The sequence below is a fragment of the Nelumbo nucifera genome, chromosome 7 (assembly GCF_055504915.1).
Source record: "Nelumbo nucifera cultivar China Antique chromosome 7, China Antique-T2T, whole genome shotgun sequence".
NCBI classification, from domain to species: Eukaryota; Viridiplantae; Streptophyta; class Magnoliopsida; order Proteales; family Nelumbonaceae; genus Nelumbo; species Nelumbo nucifera.
In genome coordinates, this window is record NC_142655.1 from 1,027,038 (window position 1) to 1,050,458 (window position 23,421).

Genomic DNA, 23,421 nt, shown 5'->3' on the forward strand with positions numbered 1-23,421 from the left:
GTATCGATATGTATCGGCCTGTATCGTGCCGATGGCTTATCGATACGCCTCTCCAGGGGTTGTATCGGGTCAGACACTGGTTTACAGGGTAGCCAGGCTTTAAACTGATCCTTCTGAACCGGTTTCGAAAAAAATAAATAAAACCTAAAAAAAAGTACTGAGACGCCCTATCAGCATATCGGCCTGTGTCAATATTTTGAACCTTGACGAGGATAAAACCTGCAATTCAGTGCAATTTGTCTTTTTTTTTTTCCTTTGATTACAAATATATAGGTACATCTAATGGCAAACTGGTGGGTAAAGCAGAATCTTCACAAGAAGCAAATGGCCACTTAGAAGTTAGAACAAGTCTTGAGATCTAGATCAGCTAATCTTACGGAACGAAGCACGACAGATGAAATTCTAAACAGTTTTGTTCATTAATTTTGATTTGGAGGGGGTGTGGAATTTTGCAAATTCTGACTAATGAAATTAGAATTCTTAGAAAAATCAAAGACAATAACTAACAAAAAAAAAAGAAAAAAAAATCTTGTAGAGATGCCATTTTGCGATTCTAAATTCAGATAGCGGCTAGCCAGCAAAAGAGAAAATGTGAAAAATGGAGGAATCCAAGTTTGATGAAGCATTTTAAATGTAATCTCCAAAAAAATCAAGTTGAGAATTGAGATAAACAAAGAGACTGGACCCAGAGACAGCCGTATGCAGGAGGGTAGGGCCCAATTCCCTGTTGACGCCGTAGCTGCTCTGGGCGTTAACGGGGACTAATGGAATAAAATTATTCACTGAATGACACAAACACAGCCCCGAGTACCATTGCCTTCGTCATCCGAATCTCCTGATTCACTGAACAAAGAACAGACCAAGCAATAAAAGGAAATCAGATGGCAGTATGTACCAGTATAATTGACGCTAGATTCATTTAATTGTCTATGCTGGTTAGGTAAGTAGTTCTAGTCATCATTATAAGTTGCACACATGAGTGGATCCATTTGCAGATGGAGAGTGGCTCTATGGCAGTGGCATTTTAAATCTTGTGATCAAATTCGTATGTTCACACTATATGCAAGTCATTGACATGAGAGGTAAGCATGACTGAAGATCTTCACACACATCTCCAGATTGCTAGACATTATTCATGAAGACATGCTGAAATAGTCGTCTTAATAGGGGAAATAAGATTGGTGAAGGAAGTGGGAGTCATGTCATCTTTTACAGAATCAAGAGTTACATAAATATAGCATTGTAACAGCATGAAATTAACCTTGAATAAAATGTTAAAGTTCTTTATTAGGATTTTATCAGTTTTCTTTCTTGTGGGCTAAAGAAGTTTATCGACACAAATAATAATGCACCCTTAATGTTTATTCCCGTGTCAAATAGTGAAGCTTGATATATTAGTACAAATAATACTATGCTGTTCCATCACTTCTGCATCAATTGCAAAATTTCAGGTCGTCAATGCATTTAGCATATCATAATCAATTTTAAAGTTGCTGGTATTCATGAGATGTAACAACATAAACAATTTTTGAGAGTGAACATATAAGGTAAGTAGTCTAGCAGAATTTCATAGTTCCAACTTGCTGATGAGGAGTGCAGTAAAAAACTCCAGGCAATATGACTTAAGGCTCAGTTTGGAAGGAGTACAAATACAAATATGTAGAGTGTAAAACCTTGTAATTTTGTCTTATTTTGTATGTACTTGCACTGTACATATTTGTACTCCTTCCAAACTAAGCATAAGGGGAAAGTGTGGATGGTTGTAATTCCCAACTCCCTAAACAATATTGGGTGAAACTGCTCATCTATACAAAAAACCAAGCTAGTTGGAAATACAAAAGCTAGAACTGGTTCCATATAGTCCCTTAAGCTCATGGAAGATGATCATAATGTAAAGGAGTCAAATGATAGCTAGTGACAACTGACAAGCATATATGAACTCTGGAACAATGTTCACATCTTCAAACACTGCCCAAAGTTCTCTGGATTCATGGAGAAGGTAGAACTGGACAACAGTATCTGTGACAACTGACAAGCATATATGAACTCTGGAACAATGCTCACATCTTCAAACACTGCCCATAGTTCTCTGGATGCATGGAGAAGGTAGAACTGGACAACAGTATCTGTACCTGTAGCTAGAAATTGTCAAGATCTATTGCAACTAGAAATAATCAGTTTCTATGACAGGTTTATTTTCAGCAGCTGATACCTTGTCAGGAAGCCTCTCCTGTTTTGGTGTAATTGTTTATATAATATTCTAATCCCATGATTAAATTTATCCTTCTTTAGCAAGTTTGAGAGTAGATCTCTTTTCCAGTCTACCATTTACATAGGCATCACATTAGAGATATTCCATTGCATCAAATTATCAAGCTTAGGTCACAACTGTTCAATTAATCTTAGTTGATACAAGTTTCAATTTATTCCAAATCGGCATATTAATGTTCCTCCAGTAAACCAATTTTTGCATTATGAACCAAAAAGCAGAACTACCCAACTAAGTAGTTGTAAGATTTGGTGACTTCTACATCTTTAGCTCTAAAGTGCTGTAAATCCTCGGACGAGGTTAGGTCTGACCTTGAGGCATCGAATAAATCAGAGCACTCATCTGTTCTAAGTTAACCACTAGTCTTTTTTTCAAATAAAAGAACAACAGCTCAAAGAATATTTGTACAGAAAAATCTGTCATTCAAGATATATCCGAAGAGAAACCAATGTGAACCTGGTAGTAATTTCTATAGCCATGAAAGAGTTCATTCTGCACCTTTATTTCAAGGATATCATCACCTAAACCCTTTTCTGGTTCTTATGTTCAATATTTTCATCAAATGTAAATTTGTTAATGCATTTCTGTTTTTTCGCTGCTATGCTTTTATGGATTTACCTGTTCAAATATAAATGCATTGGATTACTAATGAGAAAAAAAAAACCATTGAAGTATGTTAAATGGGTTTCCATTAGAGATCAGACTTACCACAACATTGAATTACATTTTTTTTTTGAAGAACATTGAATTACATATTTCACAATACTTTCCCGTTCAAAGATGAAGAATCCAATTATGATCATTTTGATTCCTTTCTTAAGTATCTATTCTGCACTAAATCACTTGCCCCCCAATCATTAATAACGTGAAAGATTTTTCAAGCTGAAATGAGCGTTTATCATCTTTCCACCCAAAAAAAAAACGAAAGAAAATATGATGCAGAAGAACAGTAAAAGAAATCCATGAAAAGAAATGAAAAATCCATCAAGGGGAAATCAATCGAGAGAATAATAAACCTGAGATATTCAAGAGAAAAGAGGAGATTAAACCAACCTGGGTTCAAATTCCTTGATCTCTAGCAGCTCTTTCCCAAAGAAATCCACCCACTTCACTTTAGCCTTAACAACCTCTTTCGGTACACCAGCTGGTTCCGAGTATGGCCTCTTGAGGCTGCTTTTAAGATAACTCTCAACTTGTTGTTTTCCATCTAAGCTCTCCTTACTGGGCTCAATCGTTTTATCACAGAACTGGACCACAGTAACAGGGACTGGAGATAAAGGTGAAGGAACATGTGGGGTGTCTTCTAACTTCAATGGGGAAGGACAGAGAAGCTGAGGAGAGGGTTTGCAGAAGCAAATGAATGAAGGACAGTGGAACTTGCAGAACGAAACCTTCATGAAATATTCTTGAACAGGACTGATTACAAACATCCCATTTCATTACCAGAAGAATTTAATTAACAAGAATGAATATACATAAAAGAAGTATCAGATTGTATTCTGGTTCTAGTAGCACTGACCAAATCTGCGACGGGAGAATAATAATTAAAAAAAAAAAAAAACACTATAACACCTGATTGAGGTTGGGTACAGCTAACATTCATCAAAATCAGTCATAACTCATAACTCATTGAGAACAGTTAACATCAAATATTCAACACTAAATTCAAGAACTGAATTTCGATGTCTTCCAAACGAAAAAACAAAGACTAATGAAGACCCACCTTTCCCGGGTGGCTTCTAATTGTGAAGACACCCAACAGAAATTTGGGGAACAAAAGGAGAGAAATAAATAATGGCAAGTTTAAAGGGTTAACAAAATGTCGGGTGATTGAAAATTCATAAAACCGAGGCTCTCTCAAACAAGCCTTAGAGTTCTCCACAAAACCTCTGTTTCTCCAGTTTTTATGAGAAGCAATCCTTCGGAATTAGGACAACCAACAGTTCATGTTTCCTTAAATGACCATCCTACCCTCCTCTTCTATCCTCAACCATTTTTACTGTGAAGATCAAGCCAGAAGAAGACAACAGAACAAAGAAGATAATCCATCAAATAGCAACTGGGAAAAAAGAAGAAGAAAGAAATATTAGCTGGAAAGCCAACAGTACAAGCGCAAAAAATGGGAAGCAAATGATGGAATGTTTTTTTCTTTTTCCTTCTTTTGTGGGAAATGATCAAGTATTATTCCACTTCAGTCTGTAACTGTAACCCAGAAAAAGACTGTTAACAGTAACTCCTCGTAGAGGGTTGATAAATGATAACGCCTTCTTTTATGGTTGATGGAATAACAGAAGCAATGCTTCGAAGTTCAGACTTTTGAAAATTGAAACCGAAAGTTGCTTACCAACCAACACTCAACAGAAGCAGAATCACCACCACCACCACAACAACAATGATATAATAAAAACTTGAAAGCTGGTTAGTGGAATTCTTACACGGCATGTTTATAATATAAATAAATGGAAGCATAAGAGATTGGAAATAGGAAGAAGCAGAGGAAGAAAACAATGGTATATATATATATTATGCAATGCATTTAATATAATATGGAACAGAAGTACATAATAAGATAACCTTGACAGAATCCCAATCCAGATGAATATTAGCTATTACCCCATTTGATTAATTAATTAATTAAACAAATGATCCAGTTTAGTTCATTCTAAGAGTAAATAAGAGGGCTAGCTCTCAAAGTCCCAAACCCTCCTGTCAACACAAGCTTTTGCTCTGTAGAGGACGCGTGCAACTTTGGTTGGTGTACCCAACAGGTTGTAATCCTTCTGTTTTTCCTTATCAATGCATAGACAATTGGTTTAGAGCTCTACCCAGTTTTCTATAGACTCATTTGTTTAATCTAAGGACTCTCTAATTGCGTGAAATGTCAAGGAATCTGGTGAAATTTGAAGTTTAAGTAAGCTTTAGAAGTTTAAAGAGTTGATCATCTACCATAAAAATAAATCCATCATTTGTACATGGAAGGATTGAATATTAAAAGGTTTTTCTTGTAGATTAATTTTTCAAAGCTATTATTTGTCAGGGGCTTTTCTATATCTGAGGCTCTCTCTGGCTGTGTCTTTGGGTCATTCTTGGAGTGGAGGCAATAGTTCATGGCCACATGAGAAACCATACGCATTCAAAATGGTTAAGAATTAATAAAGACTAAAGAGAATCAAAATGGGGATGCTGAAAACTGAGTCCATGCAACAGAAATATATTTCTCAATGTTCTTGATGCTTGAAGTACTACTGCTATGAGAAGTTCACAATTCGATTACTACAAGCATACACATGGGGGTTGGCAGTTGGCTCATCAACGGGCTGTGCACTCCAGACATGCTCTCATTTGGATCAAGCCGGCTTGAATGATGTGGATTGGATTCTCTGACCCACTAGATTTTGTGTTCAAGCAGCTGCTGATTAAGGAAAAAAAAAGAACATTATTCATGCACATTGAAGATAAAGACATATGGAACTGAGATATTCACTGAGACCCACATCTCTCCATACTGGATACCAAGGAGCAGAATCCATGCATGTCTCAAAAATAGCTTTTTCCTTGCTTGAAATGGGATAAATAATAAATTTCCTAGTTCCAAATACAGTAGTAATTCAATTGAGACAAGTCTAATGCATAAGATACGGAGCAAATCAGAGCCACATTACTTGAAGAGTTGAGATAACTTCTTTGGAGACTCACTTATAAAATGTAATTTCAAGGCAAACATCACAGTAAAAGGGACCTGAGACAATACGATAACCAATGCTGTTGAAGAGGCCAATCGAGGTCGGGTAACATGGCTTGTTATGTTTCAACCCGACAGCAATGGAATCTTATTATCACATTGCCTGAATACCTCATACAATAACAACTTCTTTATTTGAAGAGAGATTGTAAATTTGGTGAGACACAGATACATGGTCAATTTGGTCTGATTGTGGACTCAGAGGACCCAACTTTGTCATTACCCTAATAATAATAGTCCTTTTCTAAAAAAAAAAGTCATGAAAGAAGGTTCCTTACACAACACAAGAAGAAAGTCTAAAAAGGATGGCTGGGGCCATGGGGAGCCATACACAAGCAGATAACCATAACCTCCCCTCCCTCTCCCCTCTCCACAAGGATATATGTTCCATTCATCCATGATCATGGGCTCTACTTTTTTGTTTTCCCTGTGTACATGTTACCCATCAAGTGGTGCATTTGGTTTGTGATGGCCATGTGGAGCCTGCATATATATCCTCCATTTTTGGGCTGAAGTGGCCGCAGTATCAAATGGAAATTGGGGGGTCCCCAATTGATCATGGGATTCTTTTTCTCAAACACATGGTGGCAACTCAACTTGCAGGAGCAATTGGGTTCACCTTTGCTCTCACACCACTGCGCCATTCACCTAAACTACCCAAGAGAAGAGAGTCCCTTTTCTTAATTGGTATTTGCTGGTTTTGTCTTAAAAAAGTTGTAGACGCGTTAAACAACATGCAAAGATATCTCATGATTCTTTTATTATTAGCAAATAAATTCATGATGCAATGCTTGGGTTGAATAAAATTTTGGTTAGTTTTTGAATGGATAAATTGGGGTTTTGACATAATTTGGGTCCAGGTTGAGGCCCATGTTTAGGGCTGGCCTTTAGTTGGCCCATAACCCAATCCAATCCAAATCTAATTCATCTGATTTATATCTCTCTTTTATTAGAGAGCGTCAAAAGGGGTTTAAAAAATTTTAAGAGAAAATGAGGGATTTAATTGGGTTGGGATTGGGGAAGGGGTGCTGTCACAAATATTGACTTTTTTAATGGGTGGAGAGCAATAATAATAATTTTAGGCAGGGTAATGATAGATTTTCTCAGATAATTAAGACATTAGAGGGTCCTTATTATGACTTTTTATACTTTTGAATTAATAATTACATTTATAAATAAATAACAATGTGTAAAAAATTAGAGGAGGAAGTCCGTGTAAGCATTGAGGTGATGAATTGTCTCTTGGGAGACATCTGACAGGAAAAAAAAAAGTGAGGAATTCGGATTTTGTCCTCACACCATCTTCATAGTCGGGAAGATTTTCGTGTTTGTATTTGTTATATTACATTCCTAATGTACGGCTATAAGAGCTGTGAGAACGGGTGAAGACAGATTTGCCCCATGGTTCATTCCTAATGCACGGCTATAAGGGCTGTGAGAACGGGTGAAGACAGATCTGCCGCATGGTTCATTCTTAATGCACGGCTATAAGGGCTGTGAGAACGGGTGAAGACAGATCTGCCCCATGGTTCATTATGAGGGCCCTATAATGGTCCATTGGGGTGATCATTCTTAGCCCAACCTACAAATTCCCAATCTAGGGTCTGTAGAGGTGTCAAAGGGTGGGGCCTACGTGATAGAACCAAACTAACCAAACTGATTACATCAGTTTTGGTTATGTGGTTTGCATTTAGACTTTGGTAAAACGCTGAATATGCTGAATTGAAAAGTTTATTGCTGGATGTTGTGGGCTTGTTAATGTTGGAACTGAAGTTGGGAAAATCAAAGTGTCCTTCAATTTTTTATTATTTAAATAATTTATCAGCTAAAAAAGAAAGCAATAAGTATTTAGTTCAGGAGCTTCAGCTGTTATCAAATGACCACTAACAACTCCCACTCTTTCTTTTTTTTATGAAATCCCAGATTTTAAGGTTTTATTTTTCAGTAATAAATTTTATTAATTAGACCTAAATTTAATACTTTAACAATACAAGACATTAAGAATAAGACCCATGTTTTGTAAAACCGATCAAGGAACAAAAATTACTCCTTCATCCAAATGGTGGGTAAGACATTCAACTATCCAAGTCAAAATGGTCAATTCATGATGTCAAAGTTAAAAATATATTTTTTTAAAATAGAAATAGATAAAAAAAACACAAAAAATTGAGCACATCTATAATATTTTCTATTAATCATATTAAAGAAAAGTAAGTGTGATAAGCAAGAATTGTTTTTATTGATGATGAAATGAAATAAAAAATTTAAAGCCAACCTAAAAAATGATTTTTTCCTATACACGGTGGCAAGTTAACAATTCAACCTTTTTGGGTCCAATGTGTTAACAATTGGTGTTATAATTAAATAATAAAAATTAAAAAGATAAAAGATGCAAAAATTATAAAAAAAACATAAAAATTTTATAGAAAAAATTTGGGAACATATGTAATATTTTATATTAATCATATTAAAGAAAAATAAGTGTGATAAGCAAAATATTTATATTAATAATAAAAATAAAATATAAAATTTAAAACTATGCAAAAACGAAATTGTTTTTTATTGGTGGCATGCCAACAATTCAAAATTTTGAGTCAATTGTGCCATTAAATAATAAAATTAAAAAAAAAAACTTAAATTTGCAGAAAACATTTTGAATATATTTAATATTATATATTCATCTTATTAAACAAAAAAAATATATAGTAAATAAGAATTATTTTTATATACATAGAAATATAAAAAATTATGAAAAAATTTTGATATATATATTATTATTATTATCATCATCATCTGAAACTATCACATGAAAAGCACATTCTTGTAATTTTTGTTATATTTCGTTGTCTATAAGGGTACATTTATTAATTTTATAGATGATATATATGATTATTTTGGTGAAAAACACTTGTTCCATAGAGTCGATTAATAATAACTTAATAAGTTGGGACTTGTCCACCCTGTCCTGAACCAGACCCGACCCTTTCACTCTAATTTTCTCTAAGTCTTGCCTAGGTCACAATTCTCAACAAAACACAAATAATCAAGTCTGACCCTGTCCCAAACCAAAGGTATTATGCATTTTTTGCAATCATGAAGAAGAGAGCTTTTCACATCTATTTTTCAAATGTGACTTTGAAAGAGCTGTTTGGTGTCAAGCCCAACTTGGTATACACCCTAGTATAGTGAATGGTGAACACCTTCAACAACTTATTTCGGATTGGCTTCAGTCACTTGGACAATCTTTTAATGCAGATATCAAATTGTACTTCTGTCCAAATTTCAGGTATTCCTATATATGATATGGGAGGCACACAACAAGGATGTGAATCCTGTTTCTTTAGTGGATTCATGTTTCACCATCTGTCAAGACACAAGTTAAAGGCATTGTCCCTAAGCTCAATAGCTGAGAACCATTATCTAGTATTCACTGATGGATCTTATGATCAACATGCAGACAACATAGGCATTGGTTTTGTCATCAACAAATTTGATGGTAGGCAGATCATTGCAGTCCAAGGGTCAGCCTGTAGAGCCATTGACAGTTATGACGCAGAGCTTCGTGCAGTCATCAAGGGTTTAGAAGTTGCTATCGCGTTGCAATGCCAATCAGTGCGAGTTTTCTTATATGCTGAAGTAATAGTAAAAAAGTTAAACCTTCTAATAATGGAATGTACATGAATCGATCAAGTGCATTTTGGACGGATAAAATTCATTTACATAACTAGAACTAAGAACACTTTTAGCTCATTTTTTAGCTTATTATGCTTGTAAATATCAAAGGCACTCTACTATGAACACGTTACCTTGTACAACTTTACCCATAATATAATTTAATCACCACTCTTTTGCTTGAAAAAAAATTCCAGATTAACGGTAATTTAATCACCACTCTTTTGCTTGAAAAAAAAAAAAGAATAATCCAGATTAACGGTAAAGATGGACGCGCATGGATGTTACGCTCCTTTGATAAGTCGTAGCAATTTCTTCTCTTTTATTAGGTATTTTAAAAACAATTAGGGATAGTTTTGTAATTTAGTTCGATTATCAGAGCGACCGTTTAAACCCTAAACCCTTTCCATTGTGCCCCAGGCTGAAGAGAAATTCACTCAAAGCCGTAAACAGCAGGCTCTCTCTTCTCTCTTCTCTCTTCTCTCTTCTCTCTCTCTGTCTCTCTGTTTTTGGGTTTTCTTATCCTAGAGCAGGGAAGCAAGCATGCGACCTCCAAGGGGCGGCGGCGGTTTCAGGGGTAGAGGCGGTGGCCGCGGTTGGGATAGGGGTGGACGTTTCGGTGGCCGGGGCGGCGGCGGGGGACGCGGTGGATTTCGCGACGAAGGACCTCCTGCTGAAGTCGTAGGTCTGTTCTAGTTATCTTCTCTTGTTATTTTATTAGTCAAGGATGGCTTTAAGTGCCAGGCTTCTAGTGTCTCTCAAGGATCTAGCGTTGTTTTCATACTATCAGATAAGGAGATCTCTTTTAGCCCATTTCTCTTCTTCAGGTTTATGCCAATTTGATCTGTGATATGCAGAGATTTCCACATTCCTTCATGCTTGTGAGGGTGATGCCGTAACCAAGCTCACAAATGAGAAAATACCTTACTTCAATGCCCCTATTTATCTTCAAAACAAGACACAGATAGGGAAGGTTGATGAAATATTCGGTCCCATCAATGAGTCTGTGAGTCCATTGTTTCTCCATAAGTTTTTACTTATCCATGAATTCAACTTCCTAGTATATGTTTTCTGAACCATTTGATCATCCTTGGCTTCTATTTCAGTATTTTTCAGTTAAGATGTTGGAAGGCATTGTGGCGACTTCATATTCTGTTGGGGACAAGTTTTACATTGACCCGGCAAAGCTTTTGCCATTGGCAAGATTTCTTCCACAACCAAAGTATGACTTTCATATTCAGAAAGCTGTCTGCTTGTTGTTTCCTGGTTTGGAGGAACCCCACAAGTAAATTAGGATTGGTTGTCATGAACTTCATGCTACTAAATTGTTCTCTCAGAATGTTTGCTTGGCTTAGGATTTACTTGATGAAACATGATAACATATATCTTGTTAATTAAAAATAAAGGAATAAAAATCATAAGTTCATAACCTAGTTTACTTTTTAATGTTTCAGAGAATTTGATTTGATTTTTCTACATACGTCATCTGTGTGTACTATGTAGCAAGTAGACGCTATAATTGTGAATAAAATATTAAGTTTCTTGGCTTGAAGTATGTGTTTGCTCCCTTCTATTAGGCAAGTAAGTCTTCAAGTTATTTGACAACAATGGTTGTTAGAGTGGTTAAAAGTGGTTCGATGCTTGATGTTCTGTTCCGTTTTTACAACATTGGTTTCAATGTGTTTGTTTCACTTTCTCTTGCTATTAAATAGCTTCTAAATTGAAGAATGCTTGTAAGGAATTTTCAAAGTGTTGAAATCAACTAAGAAATATTCATTTGTTGAAACTTGAAAGGATGAAAAATGTATAGATTTTTATAGATTCCGTCAGCCCAACTGTTTGGAATATAATTTTGCTGCATTGGAAGAGTCTGTATCATCAATTTCCTGATTGAAGGTGGGGCGCTTTTGCCAGGGTGTGAGTGAGGTTATTTTTTGGATCAATATCATATGCAGGACTCTTTTTGTATATGTTTGAGGATTTCTCGCCCACCCTTGATTCTCATTAATATTAATACAATCTCTATATCATTTATCCAAAAAAAAATCCTAAGCAGGACTATATGTATTTTTGTACATTTGTGTGCTTATTCTCCATATCTTTTTTCCTCTTCCCTTGGGAATGGCCTTGACTGTCTTATTTTTTGGGAGCAAGGCCTTTGTATTGACCATCCCAAATATCATCTAATTGTTAGACTGTACCTTGTACATTATGTAAATTCTTCTTGGTTCTTTTTGCATTTATACCACATCTACTTGAGACTTCATTCCATTATGTAAACAACCCACGCCTGTTAGAGCAAGGCCTTTGTATTGACCATCCCAAATATCATCTAATTGTTAGACTGTACCTTGTACATTATGTAAATTCTTCTTGGTTCTTTTTGCATTTATACTACATCTACTTGAGACTTCATTCCATTATGTAAACAACCCACGCCTGTTAGAGCGTGCATATTTTACAATCTCGTTGAACTTGAATGCCGTATATTCCTACCTGAGAATCTGGAGATTTTTTTTTATTTGACTTCGTTTATAATGTAATGGTGTCCAAGCTAGTGAGCTACATTGCGTCATTGCCATTTGAAGGAGTTTATTTCTTGCTTAGTTGACTGGTTCGTTATTCCTGATTGAATAGTGAGTTCTATGTTGGACTTTTTCTGCAGGGGACAGCCACAAGCTGGTGGTAGAGGTGGTCGTGGGGGAGGCAGAGGTGGTGGTCGTGGTGGTGGACGAGGTGGTGGCTTTCGTGGCAGGGGTGGTCCAAGAGGTGGAAGAGGTGGCCCTCCTAGAGGTGGTGGTCGTGGTGGTGGTTTTAGGGGGCGAGGAAGATCATAGACTTGTGTGTGATTTCTCTACTGGTTTTCATCTTTTTCACCTGTCACTCCAGTACACCTTTATGGGGCACCGGAGTGCAGGAGGATGTTATTTTTGGGGACTCATGCTCAGTGATTGTTAGAAGTTGTGTTTAATAGCATTTTATCATTTACAAATTACAATTTTCAGCCTGCATCCATAACCTACTTGTCCCAAAAAAGAGCAGAGAATTGTAGCATGAAGCGCATGCCAATATCAAAATGTATTTCTTTGCTCGAAGAATGCAGACTCCCAAGAGGGGGAGGTACATTAGATACATGGGATTGAATGCCATTTACAGTAAGAGATTAAACAGATTATGGTATTGCTGGTCTGTCATTTGTTACTGAATCCTCCTATGCATACTTCATGTCATGGGAAGATTTAATTCTACTAATTTGACAAAAATTGGAAATAAGAGTGCCTGTTCGTGTGTGCGTGGAGAGACCGAGAGAGAGAGAGAGATGGTGAGCAAGGGACTTTTTGATGCCAAATGAAACCAAGGAGATTTATGCGACTTCTCTGACATGGTTGATATCTAAATAAGAGCTGCTGTTGGATAAAAATTAAAGGCGGCACCTCTGAATTTCTGATGGCTGAGAGAGAATGATAATTTGACATTAGCTATTAATCTGTGACCTTGAGATTGCGACTTAGATGTTCAGATATGTGGTTCTAAAAATTGCACCAGACAGAAAAATGAACAATGGATGGTGTTGACTGCCCTTAAAAATTTATTGAGTTCTGCTTAAACCATGATGATGAAAGAAGAAAATTCTTAAAATAATGAACAACAAAGTGAAGATCTAAAATGGAGAAAAGTGGAGTCAGGGAGAGAAGAAAGAGAAATCTTCATCGTCACAACATCTCCATCCAAATCAACTTAGGCTTCCCAGCCTCTGAGAACAGTTGCGCGTGCAACCCTGTTAACTCCAAGGGTGAAGGCTCCCATGCGGAGATCGCAGTTGTGGGTCTTGCACATTTCCTTCATATCTTTGAAGCCTTTGGTCATGTATGTCTTGAGTTCATTGTTCACTTTGGCCTCATCCCACATAAACCCTTGGATGTTCTACAATGTGATAAACCACCCAACAATTAGAATGCTGAAAAAATCTCGGTCTACAGAAAATGGTGACACATCAATGCCACATTGGAAAAATCAGTGCTCCAGAAAACGGCGACATGTTTAAAACTGTTATTCCATAAAAAGCGTTATCCCAAACCATGCCTTAAAAATTGAGAAAGTGTGGTATGGGGAAACACCGAATTTGACGTTTTTTCAATTTGGAGTTCATTGCTGCCAACAGTAACATGATGTGGCAGTGATGTGGCATCCAACGTGTATTATATTTAAATTGATATGGTGCATTCATATCGTAAAATGCTTGTTTCCTCTTTTAACGAACCCTAAAACATTTCTTCTGCATTTTTCAGCTGTTGGAGGTCAAATTCATTGTCTTCCTTTCCCAGTCAACGGAGGTCTACATGCGTCACTAGAGAATCAATCTCGTCGCTGGAGATCTAGAGTTCTACATTCTGTTCGGTCACAGGTGGTCTAGAGTTCTTTTTTCATTCACCGGAAGTCTGTACATTCTTCATGCATTCTAAGTTTTTTTTTTTGTGTATTTAAATGATTCTGATCATCCTGCTTTGGTCGATTAAAAAATTCATTGAATGCACTGATGAATTGTTGAAACATTTACTTTGCTCTTTCACTTGGAAAAACAGAGCTTTTTGAGTGTATTTTTCTGCTTTGAATGCATTGATAAATTCTGATCCTCATGTTTTGGTGTATTGTTTTTTCATTTCATTTTTTTCAGCACTGGCAAATTCTGATCCTCATATTTTGGTGTATTTTTTTTTTCATTTCATTTTTTTCACTTGAAGAGCTTCAACATCATTTCATTTCTTTTTTTTTTCAATTGTATTCTATGTATTTTAATCATTTTTTTTGTGATTTATTTTTTCCCAATATATTCTGGTTTTTCCATGCAATTTTATTCAATTTTCTGATTTTCCTACTTTGTTCTATATTTTTCCATTTGTCTATATTAATTTATGAAATTTTCTATATTAGTTTATTGTAATTTTATTAACCATGCAACATCTATTAATTGTTGTTCATTTTTTTTTGCGAAATTGTGCTATTTTTAAATTATTACATTTTTCAACAATTTACTCCATTTTTTTATATCATTTTTATGGCATTCTATTCTAGGCCTTTTATCAGTTTATATATATATTCTGTTTTTTCCATGCAATTCCATTCAATTTTCTGATTTTCATACTTTGTTCTATATTTTTCCATTTGTCTAGAATTCTTCTATATTAATGTATGAATTTTTCTGTTTTTTCCATGTAATTTTCAGATTTTTTGCCATTTTCCTCATGATTTCCTGATTTTTTTTTATAGTCTATTCAACAATTGGGACCATAGGATGACATGGGTGTTTTTTCACCGTTGGATGTAAAATAATATATACATAGTAGAAGCATTGGATAATGGGTACCAGTGCTGAAAACAGATATGGAGCACTGGTACCAAACAGAAGGTGTTGTTGTTGCCCCAGGAAACGTCCTACCTGGCAGCAACGTTTTCAAACAAAAAAAAGACTTCCAACCAACACATATACAGCACCGTTTTCAGGAAAAGGTGCTGTATATGCAGCACCGATGCCAAACACATACGAAGTATAAGAGGCTGGGACAACAGATGGGTACCTGAACCCACTCGAAATAGCTCACGGTAACTCCACCTGAGTTTGCGAATATGTCTGGAAGAATGATTACACCTTTCTTTGCTAAGATCTGCAGATGGAGAAAGTAATGGTAGAAAAGTTGATTTGCATTCTCTATCTTTTACCTGTTTAAGTGTTTCTAACACCCAAAGTCCATTCAATCATCACATTCTCTTACCTCATCTGCCTCTGGGTCGGTTGGATGGTTGGCTGCTTCAATAATGAAATTGGCTTTGATTTCATTTGCATTTTCCCTTCAACCAGATCAAAAGAAATAATGAGATAGAAGTCATGGAAATCTGAGGCTATCTTTATATAATTTCCATGCATCCCAAAGGAATTTCTTAGTATTTTCCAATGACAAGTGATGCTTATGTTCGAAGTTGTCATGAAAAGAACCTGTTGATTACGCCACCAAGGGCGGCCGGGATGAGAACGTCACAGTCCTCAACCAGTATTGACTTGGGATCAATGGGGTCTCCACCATTGAAACCTTTGATTCCACGGTGCTCTTTGGAATGTTTGAGTAGTTTTGGTATATCAATTCCATTGCTATTCTTTATGGCACCTGTGATATCACTTACTGCAACAATCTTCCCACCATTTTCACTGATGAGCTCAGCTGCCCAGGAGCCTACATTTCCAAACCCCTGCGACATTGGAAGAGAAAGGAATTGTCATGTGACATTTGAATGATGTGAAATAAATGTAAATCCAATGGTTAGAGTTGTTTTCTTCTATTAGCCTCCACCTTCCCACCCAATCTTCTCTTCCCCATTATTGTCTCTGTTAACTTTAACCAAACTGAGGCTCATGAGTACAGAAAGATAACTACCCAGATTACTCCATTTCATTAAAATGAAGCTCCTAAATTGGGAAGGCTACAGGGTAGGAAGCAGTTAACAGCCTAAAAGGCTTCCCAAAGGTGAAAGTTTAACCGGTTACTTGGGAAAAAAGGATGGACCTGTATAACAAATCGCTGATCAGAGATACTTTTTCCATATTCTTGAAGGAGGGCTTGTGTTGCATAAAGTACCCCTCTTCCAGTAGCTGCATCTCTGCCCAGAGATCCACCAAGATCCTGAAAAAGGGAAGTTTTGTCAAACAATAGAAAGAAATTGAATTGCTTGCAAGTGCTAAGCTGATATAGGAGGTTAAACCCTTAAAAATAATTTCTCCTATAAAATCATGAAAACAAATTATTCATGCTACAGAGGGAGAAATTTCTTGGACTGACAAACCATCAGCATAGAAGTCTCATGAATATTAATACGTAGAAGTTACAGAGCAAGTTGTTGGCAAAATCTGTCATTTTATATACTGTACTCAAAGTCTCAAACTAATCATAAAATAAAAAAAGAACAAGATTTCACTGTGTATACTTACAACAGGTTTTCCAGTCACTACTGCAGGTGAGTAGCCATGGAATTTCGAATACTCATCCAGTATCCATGCCATTGTCTGTTTAACCACCATAGAGAGCAGAAATCAACAAGCAGAATCAGAACAAATTCCAAAGTAAATTTTCTATATGGTCCGGTATAATAAACCAAATTCCCATACTGTAATCCAACTACCACAGCAAATGTAGTAGTTGAAATTGAGAAGTTGAATCTCATCATCTTAAAGAATCTTCTATGCTTAAGTGCAAACCTGTGGATTTGTTCCCATATCAGGTGCTGGAACGTCTGTATGGACTCCAATTAAATCATGAATTTTCTGTGTGAAAACCCTCGTAAGCCGCTCCAGCTCGGATACGCTTAATTCCCCTGGATCACATCCTATTCCTCCCTTTGCGCCACCATATGGAATATTTGCCACTGCTGTCTTCCATGTCATAAGCTGTGCTAGAGCATTCACTTCATCTGGGTCAACCTACAGTGCAAACAGAATTATTTCAAACTGAAGCCTAACAAATGGCTGATCCTTAATAATCTGTACAGTATCTCCAATCCAGGAAGCAAAAGAGAAGAAAACCTCATTATAGTTATTAAAAGGAAAAGGTTTAATGTGTCCAAGACAAAGTATAACAGAGGAATTCCTACTTTCCAGTACGGTTAAACACAATGTAAATTTATTCAATAGTGGTAATCAAGAAGAACACAATTCCTTTTCCACTCAAGAATTAAACATCACATGTAACCAACCTCAGGGTGGTATCTAATTCCTCCTTTCATAGGACCTCTTGCATTATCATGCTGAACTCTGAACCCAACAAAAGAGGCCAAAGTGCCATCATCTTTGGGTATGGTACATTCAACCTGAAATTGAGCCCAAGTACAGTAAATGGAACAAAATCAGAAAGAAAATAATAAACATTATCAGGGATGCTGAACAAATGATCGGAGATCAGCAGTTATATTTGTTGGAATGCCTGTATTCCTCCAGACATGATGTTCATGGCTATTTTGCCTTACCAAATTGCTGGTTACAAAATAATCAGTAACCATAGAACACTCAAAATGAGTTTTGGGATTCCTGACAAGTGTTTCTGCTTGGTAACTTTTATATAGGTCCCGTGAAATTTTTGGTTGAATCAAGCAACCGGGCTGTCAGGAACAATTGTGCACATAGCCCAGTGTCCTTGGTTGAATACCTCAATTTACAAAGTACAGGAGTTCCTAAAGTTAATTTATATACTTTTAGTAGATTAAAAAAAGAAAAATCATACAATGTCAGATATCCTTGAAACCTCAAACCTCTCATTCTTCTCTAAAAGAACTTCCAAAGTCCAAACTTTAGAAAAAATAAACAGTATTACTGAGAAAAAAAAAAAAAAAAAAAAGAAGAAAGCCAATGAAAGTCACCTTGATCTCTCTGAATGGAATAAGTAAACATTTCTCAAGCTTCGAGTCCAATCCCAAAAGCCTAGCTGCTAGCTTAAAATTTCTATTTGTTGCTGCCAGTGCATTCATGGTTTATCCTGCTTGAAGAACTAAACACAAGCAATCAAAGTGATTACATTTCAGATCACAATGAGAAAGAGCGATCAAAACCAAATCAGTGATTAGAGACCCTTACTCTTTTTCCTTAAAAGGTATCTTACCAGAAGTTCTAAGAGACTAGAGTTGCAGAATGGAAGCCCAAAACTGATGAAAACCTGAAAATATAGGATAACATGAGCGTTATTTATACAAAGTTACAAACCCACAAGAAGCTAAAAATGAGGAAGATTGATAACACCCATGTCCAAGACTGAAATAGAAAAAAGACGGGGACAGATGAAGGGAAGATAAGGCACGAGACTCGCTTCGTTGGTACCAGCAAATCCCAACTAGCATCACAGACAAGCAGATGTCAGCAATGAAGCGTGAGTTGTATATTTGTATACAGGGAAGGTGGCTGAAGTCAAAGTCAACATTCCCCCTGGTTCAAAACTTTTATGAAACTGACACACCACTCATTGGGAAAAAGACAAAATGACATTTGTGTCCAAATCCCTTGTGCCCAAAACGTAGAGGTGTAGACGAGGGTGTTTTCGACTTTATACCACCCAACCCCTTGTGCCCAAATCACTCCCTCTGGAAAAGGGGGGGACAATTGGACAGAGACAAAGCAATATCTGAAGCAGTAGCGTGAAGGAAAAAATCGAAACCGTGTCAGTCAGGGGGACACCGTATAAGAAAAGCAAGGGCCAAGGTTGGGGTTGTCTTAATTTGGTTTTATTTCTATTTCATTTATGTACTTTTCTCATCCATCATCACTAGCGAAAGAAATGAAGAAATAAAGACGACCAGGGCTAATGCCTTAATGGGAGTCGGACTTCATGGGCCGAAGAGGGCTTAGCCCTTCATATGTGAGAAAAAGAGAGAGTGGGCCGAAGGGGGCTTAGCCCATGACATAATAGAGAGAGAGAGATGGGCCTGATTAAGGTGAGTTGAAGTGACACAGACTCCATGAATTTCCCAAAAAAAGAAAATATTAGGAAATAAGAAATAAAGACGATTTTTGGTAATATATATGTTTAATTAATAATCAAGAAAATTGACTGAAAACTGCAGTAAGGAGACTGTTTAGACTTTAGAGAATGGAATCTCTTGGATATTTGGAAACAATCACTGATTTGCCGGGATTTGACGGTTACTATTTGATAATTCACGTGTTCAACAGACAACACACACCGAGGGACTGACATATATTGTTATAAACGAAAAAGAAAAAAAATAATAAAAAGAAAAACTTTTGCGAGTTCTGAACTTCTGATGATAACAAATCGCATATTTTCTTTACCAAGAAGATATTGTGATACGGAAGAAAATCCATGGGGCTAATGACAAGAATGCATGATCTTGTAACCCCACCTGATCATTAATCTATTGATCACCATTTATTAGACCCACTAATTAATACCATCTGAGAACTTGAACTTGAATAAAATGATATTGATCATTTAATCCACATAGATTTAGTGGACTCTCTATCTTAAGCCATTGAAAGAAAAAGAAAGGGTAGGGATGCCAATGGGTTGGGTTAATATATTTAAGTTGAGCCTACCCTTCAATTATGGTCAGCTGTATTCAGGTGTAGGGTTGAGTTAGAGTTTTAATTCTTTAATCCGAGACAGTTTTGAGTATTGGCTGATTGGCCTCGCCATAGAGAGAGAGAGAGAGGGTATTATTGTATTTTTCTTAATTTTAATTCAATAAATTTAGGCTGTATTTGGTTTGAAGTAAAAAGTAGGGAAAGGAAAGGAAAGACAGGAAAACCTTTACGAATCTTATATAGGTTTTCATATTTTTCCTACTTTTTCCTTCAAACTAAACATGGCCTTAAAGTTTGAGATTTCTTTTCATGTTTATTTTAGTTTTTTTTTTCTTTCATTAATGGAAAAACGTAACATCTTAAAATCTATAAAACAAATTTCAACTTAAATTGATAGCTTTTATATTTTCAAAATATGATATAAAAGATATAACTAAAATGCTAAGTATAAGGTCAATATTGGATTAAATCCTATAGGATTGGGTTGGGTTTAGAAATAACATGTTATTGAGTGATCTTGGATCAAATTTAAGTAGACAGATTAGAGGGTTAGGTTAGGACTGAGGCAAACCCGTATCAACAGAATAGTTCCAAAATATACAATTGATTTTTTTTTATTGGTTAAAACTATATTGTTGTTTTTTACTTTTTAGTGTAAATTAATTATACCTGGGTCCGGATTAAGACCTCTTGGGTTTACCTATTAACTTACCCATCTCTAAGATTGTGACCGGGTTGGATTCAGATCCGACAATTCAAAATTGAAATACAAAATTTATCTAAAATGCAATCAGATCGAATGTGGATCGAGTCCAATACCAAATTAAGATTTAAAACCAATATAAATAAATAAGGGAAAATTCCTGAACAGTACCCTAAATGTTTCTTTATAGTATCTTGAACTTTCAAATTGTGTCTAATAGGCCTTTACTATTAGTTGGCCATTAGTCAATACCATCATGTAACATCTAGGAATGGCAACGGGCGGGGATCATATTCCTCGCCCCCAACCCCGATTCTGAAATTAACCCCATCCTCGTCCCCAATCCCAATCAGGGATAAAATTTGTCCTCCATCCCTGATCCCCGATAGGGATGGGTTCTCCATGAGGACCCGAATCCCCAAAATTTTTAGATAATAGTATTTTTTTTTGAAAAATAAATAAAAATACTAATTATAAATAATGTTTTGATATACAAAAATAATATAATAATATATTTAATATAAATAACATTATATATATATATAATCGGGGTTGGGTTGGGGCGGGGACCTCAATTCCCAACCCCGACCCCAACCCCAATTGGGAATTCCTATTAATCCCCGTCCCCATTCCCGCCCTGCCAAAACAATCCCCATTGCCGACTTCATTAGGTCGGAGAAGTCGAGTCCCCGTTGGGATGGGGAAAATTGCCATCCCTAATAACATCATGTATGCATTAAATAATTTCAAAATGACAAGATTACTCTTTATGATAATTTTTTGACCACTTTACCCATTTCATCTGAGTGTTAAAAGAAGAAAATGGGAAGAAGGGTTATTAAATCGGTGTTTGGTTTCATAACCTTTTTTCCCCTTTCCTTCTTCTAACACTTCAATAAAATGAATAAAATAATTAAAAAATTATCATAAAGATTAATTTTTCCATTTTAAAATAATTTAATGTGTATTCAATGTTGTTGACTAAAGGTCAATTAACAATAGTGACCTGTTAGACACAATCTAGGGACTGACTTGAATATTGATACAATCCCTCGGGAATTTTTCAATAAATAAGGTTATTTTGGGTATGATACCGGAAGAAATTTGACCAATTAGGACCGTGGATGTGGATTTTGACTATTTGAGGAATACCTGCAAGTCCAACTACGATTCCGAAAGGGTATCATCATCAATACCTAAGCTTAGAAAACTGATTAGCCAATCAACCCGTATCATACCTATTTCATTCAAATTCACGTGGAATCCATAAATCGAACCTCTGCATGGATGCCACATGGACATTTAACCTCCACGTCAGGTCCGCACTTCAAGAATTGAAGCAGAACCGAGGTGGAACAACGAAAAAGCTGTTCCTTTGGTTTCATTTTGAAAAAAAAAAAACAAATACATAAATAAAACAATGTCATTGGATCCCTGCTTTCACCGGTCAATCGCTAGTTGGTTCATTCCAACTGTATAAACCGCCACCGGTTCAACCATTCAATCCAGTCGGAGTCTGATAACTTGACGAAAGAAAAGCCAAATGGCAGAAAAGAAAAGGAAGAGAAGACGGTTTATATTTCAGTCTCAGATAACGAGATGGATAAAAGCAAAGAAAACAGAGTTCGCATTTGCTGTGATCAACTGATCATGGTCGCAGCAGATTTGAGCTAAAAACCAGAGACTATGATTGGAAGAGAGACTATAGCTGAGAAGCGCTAATACTATCAACCAAAACTTCCTCTGATCACCAGCAGAGAAGAAGCGCAGCTTCCAGTGATGGATGGAGATCTTCTCCATCCCGATTCAGAAATATTGATCAGCTTAAAGAAGAGAAAGATCACCAAGAATCATAGATCATTTAGGTAGAGTGTTGAATTCGTACCTAGAAATGGAGAAGAACTCCAAGCCGATTCAGAGAGATTGATCAGCTTCAAGTGATGGATGGATCAAATGCTGAATCTTCAACATAAAAAGCCGAAACAGACGACCGTATCTGTACGGGAATCCTGATATCATGATACAGAACAGAATCAACCCAGTATGTGTATATATAAACAATTAAACAATAAAAAGGATAAATGACGAGATAAATGAATATGTGATTGGATAATTTTTGAGAGAGGAATATGATGCCGAGCTTCAGTTGCAGGACCCTACTTCACCGACAGAATCGCACGCCTTCCATTAACAACCTCCAGCACGAGAGAATAGAATCAGACGTAGAGGCGTGGAACCATTGCCGGCCCGGCCCCTCGAATCCTTGGTCAGTTTCGTGAATCCAACGCGAATTCCACCTTAGAGAAGCTATAATTCATTGGTGGATTATCAAAGCCAAGGGGGAATTCCGGCTTTACAGAATTACAGTCTCTGGTCTGGTGTTGTATTATATATGGAGCTACGTACGTCTGGTTTTTGAGTTGTGATCTTAACTTGTTAAGCTTGAGGGGGGTAAAAGGAGTATCACTATTTATCAAGATTGCAGCTGTACTCGAGCTCTCTGTCTCTCAGTCACTAACGTTCTCTTTGTTTAAAAATTAAAGAATAAAATAAAATAAAAGATGGATTCCTCCACTATAAAGGCCAGTTTGATAACAGCTGAAGAGGCTGAAATGAAACGATTATTGCTTTGTCTTTGATTGAATAAAGTATTTAATGCTCCTTAATTGCTGAAACTGAAATTGGGTACATCACTGTTTACCTTTATAACGTTTTATTATTTGCTTATTTTATCAATTAGGCTCAGGAAGCAGTACAAATGCAAATATGTACAAGCTTAAATACATACAAAATAATACAAAATATAAAGTTTTGCATTCTGTATATTTGCATTTGTACTCCTTCCAAACTCAGCAGCAATAAGTCTGTTAGCTCAACAACTTCAGTCTTCATATCAAATAGTCCAATTTTCCCTCAACGTTATGTTTTCCTTTTTTTTATCAAACCAAACATAGCTTCTT

The 23,421-nt window shown here is 36.2% G+C and overlaps 3 protein-coding genes across 6 annotated transcripts; 1 reads left to right on the forward strand and 2 right to left on the reverse strand.

Moving 5' to 3' along the window:
- Window positions 1-592: 592 nt before the first annotated feature.
- LOC104597680 (uncharacterized) lies at window positions 593-4,149 on the reverse strand. The gene is made up of 2 exons (XM_010259381.3): window positions 3,323-4,149; window positions 593-843 (listed from the first exon to the last, which is right to left on the reverse strand). Exons 1-2 carry the CDS (start codon window positions 3,697-3,699, stop codon window positions 780-782), a joined length of 441 nt encoding a protein of 146 aa, XP_010257683.1. The 5' UTR covers window positions 3,700-4,149; the 3' UTR covers window positions 593-779.
- Window positions 4,150-10,099: 5,950 nt separating this feature from the next.
- On the forward strand, window positions 10,100-12,844 carry LOC104597679 (putative H/ACA ribonucleoprotein complex subunit 1-like protein 1). Its single transcript, XM_010259379.3, has 4 exons — window positions 10,100-10,368; window positions 10,541-10,689; window positions 10,790-10,905; window positions 12,349-12,844. The coding sequence occupies exons 1-4, from the start codon at window positions 10,227-10,229 to the stop codon at window positions 12,518-12,520; spliced, it is 579 nt and encodes a 192-aa protein (XP_010257681.1). The 5' UTR covers window positions 10,100-10,226; the 3' UTR covers window positions 12,521-12,844.
- Window positions 12,845-13,232: 388 nt separating this feature from the next.
- LOC104597678 (glutamate dehydrogenase 1-like) lies at window positions 13,233-22,905 on the reverse strand. Of its 4 annotated transcripts, none has more exons than XM_010259375.3 (12): window positions 22,622-22,905; window positions 22,347-22,470; window positions 18,323-18,376; window positions 18,084-18,211; window positions 17,424-17,537; window positions 16,930-17,151; window positions 16,663-16,737; window positions 16,241-16,357; window positions 15,676-15,926; window positions 15,455-15,530; window positions 15,260-15,346; window positions 13,233-13,607 (listed from the first exon to the last, which is right to left on the reverse strand). In XM_010259375.3, exons 4-12 carry the CDS (start codon window positions 18,189-18,191, stop codon window positions 13,422-13,424), a joined length of 1,236 nt encoding a protein of 411 aa, XP_010257677.1. In that variant the 5' UTR covers window positions 18,192-18,211; window positions 18,323-18,376; window positions 22,347-22,470; window positions 22,622-22,905; the 3' UTR covers window positions 13,233-13,421. The 4 variants fall into 4 exon arrangements, with proteins under 4 accessions (XP_010257677.1, XP_010257680.1, XP_010257679.1 ...); XM_010259378.3 differs by having other exon boundaries at window positions 18,298-18,376; XM_010259377.3 differs by lacking the exons at window positions 22,347-22,470; window positions 22,622-22,905 and adding an exon at window positions 18,538-18,559.
- Window positions 22,906-23,421: the final 516 nt, after the last annotated feature.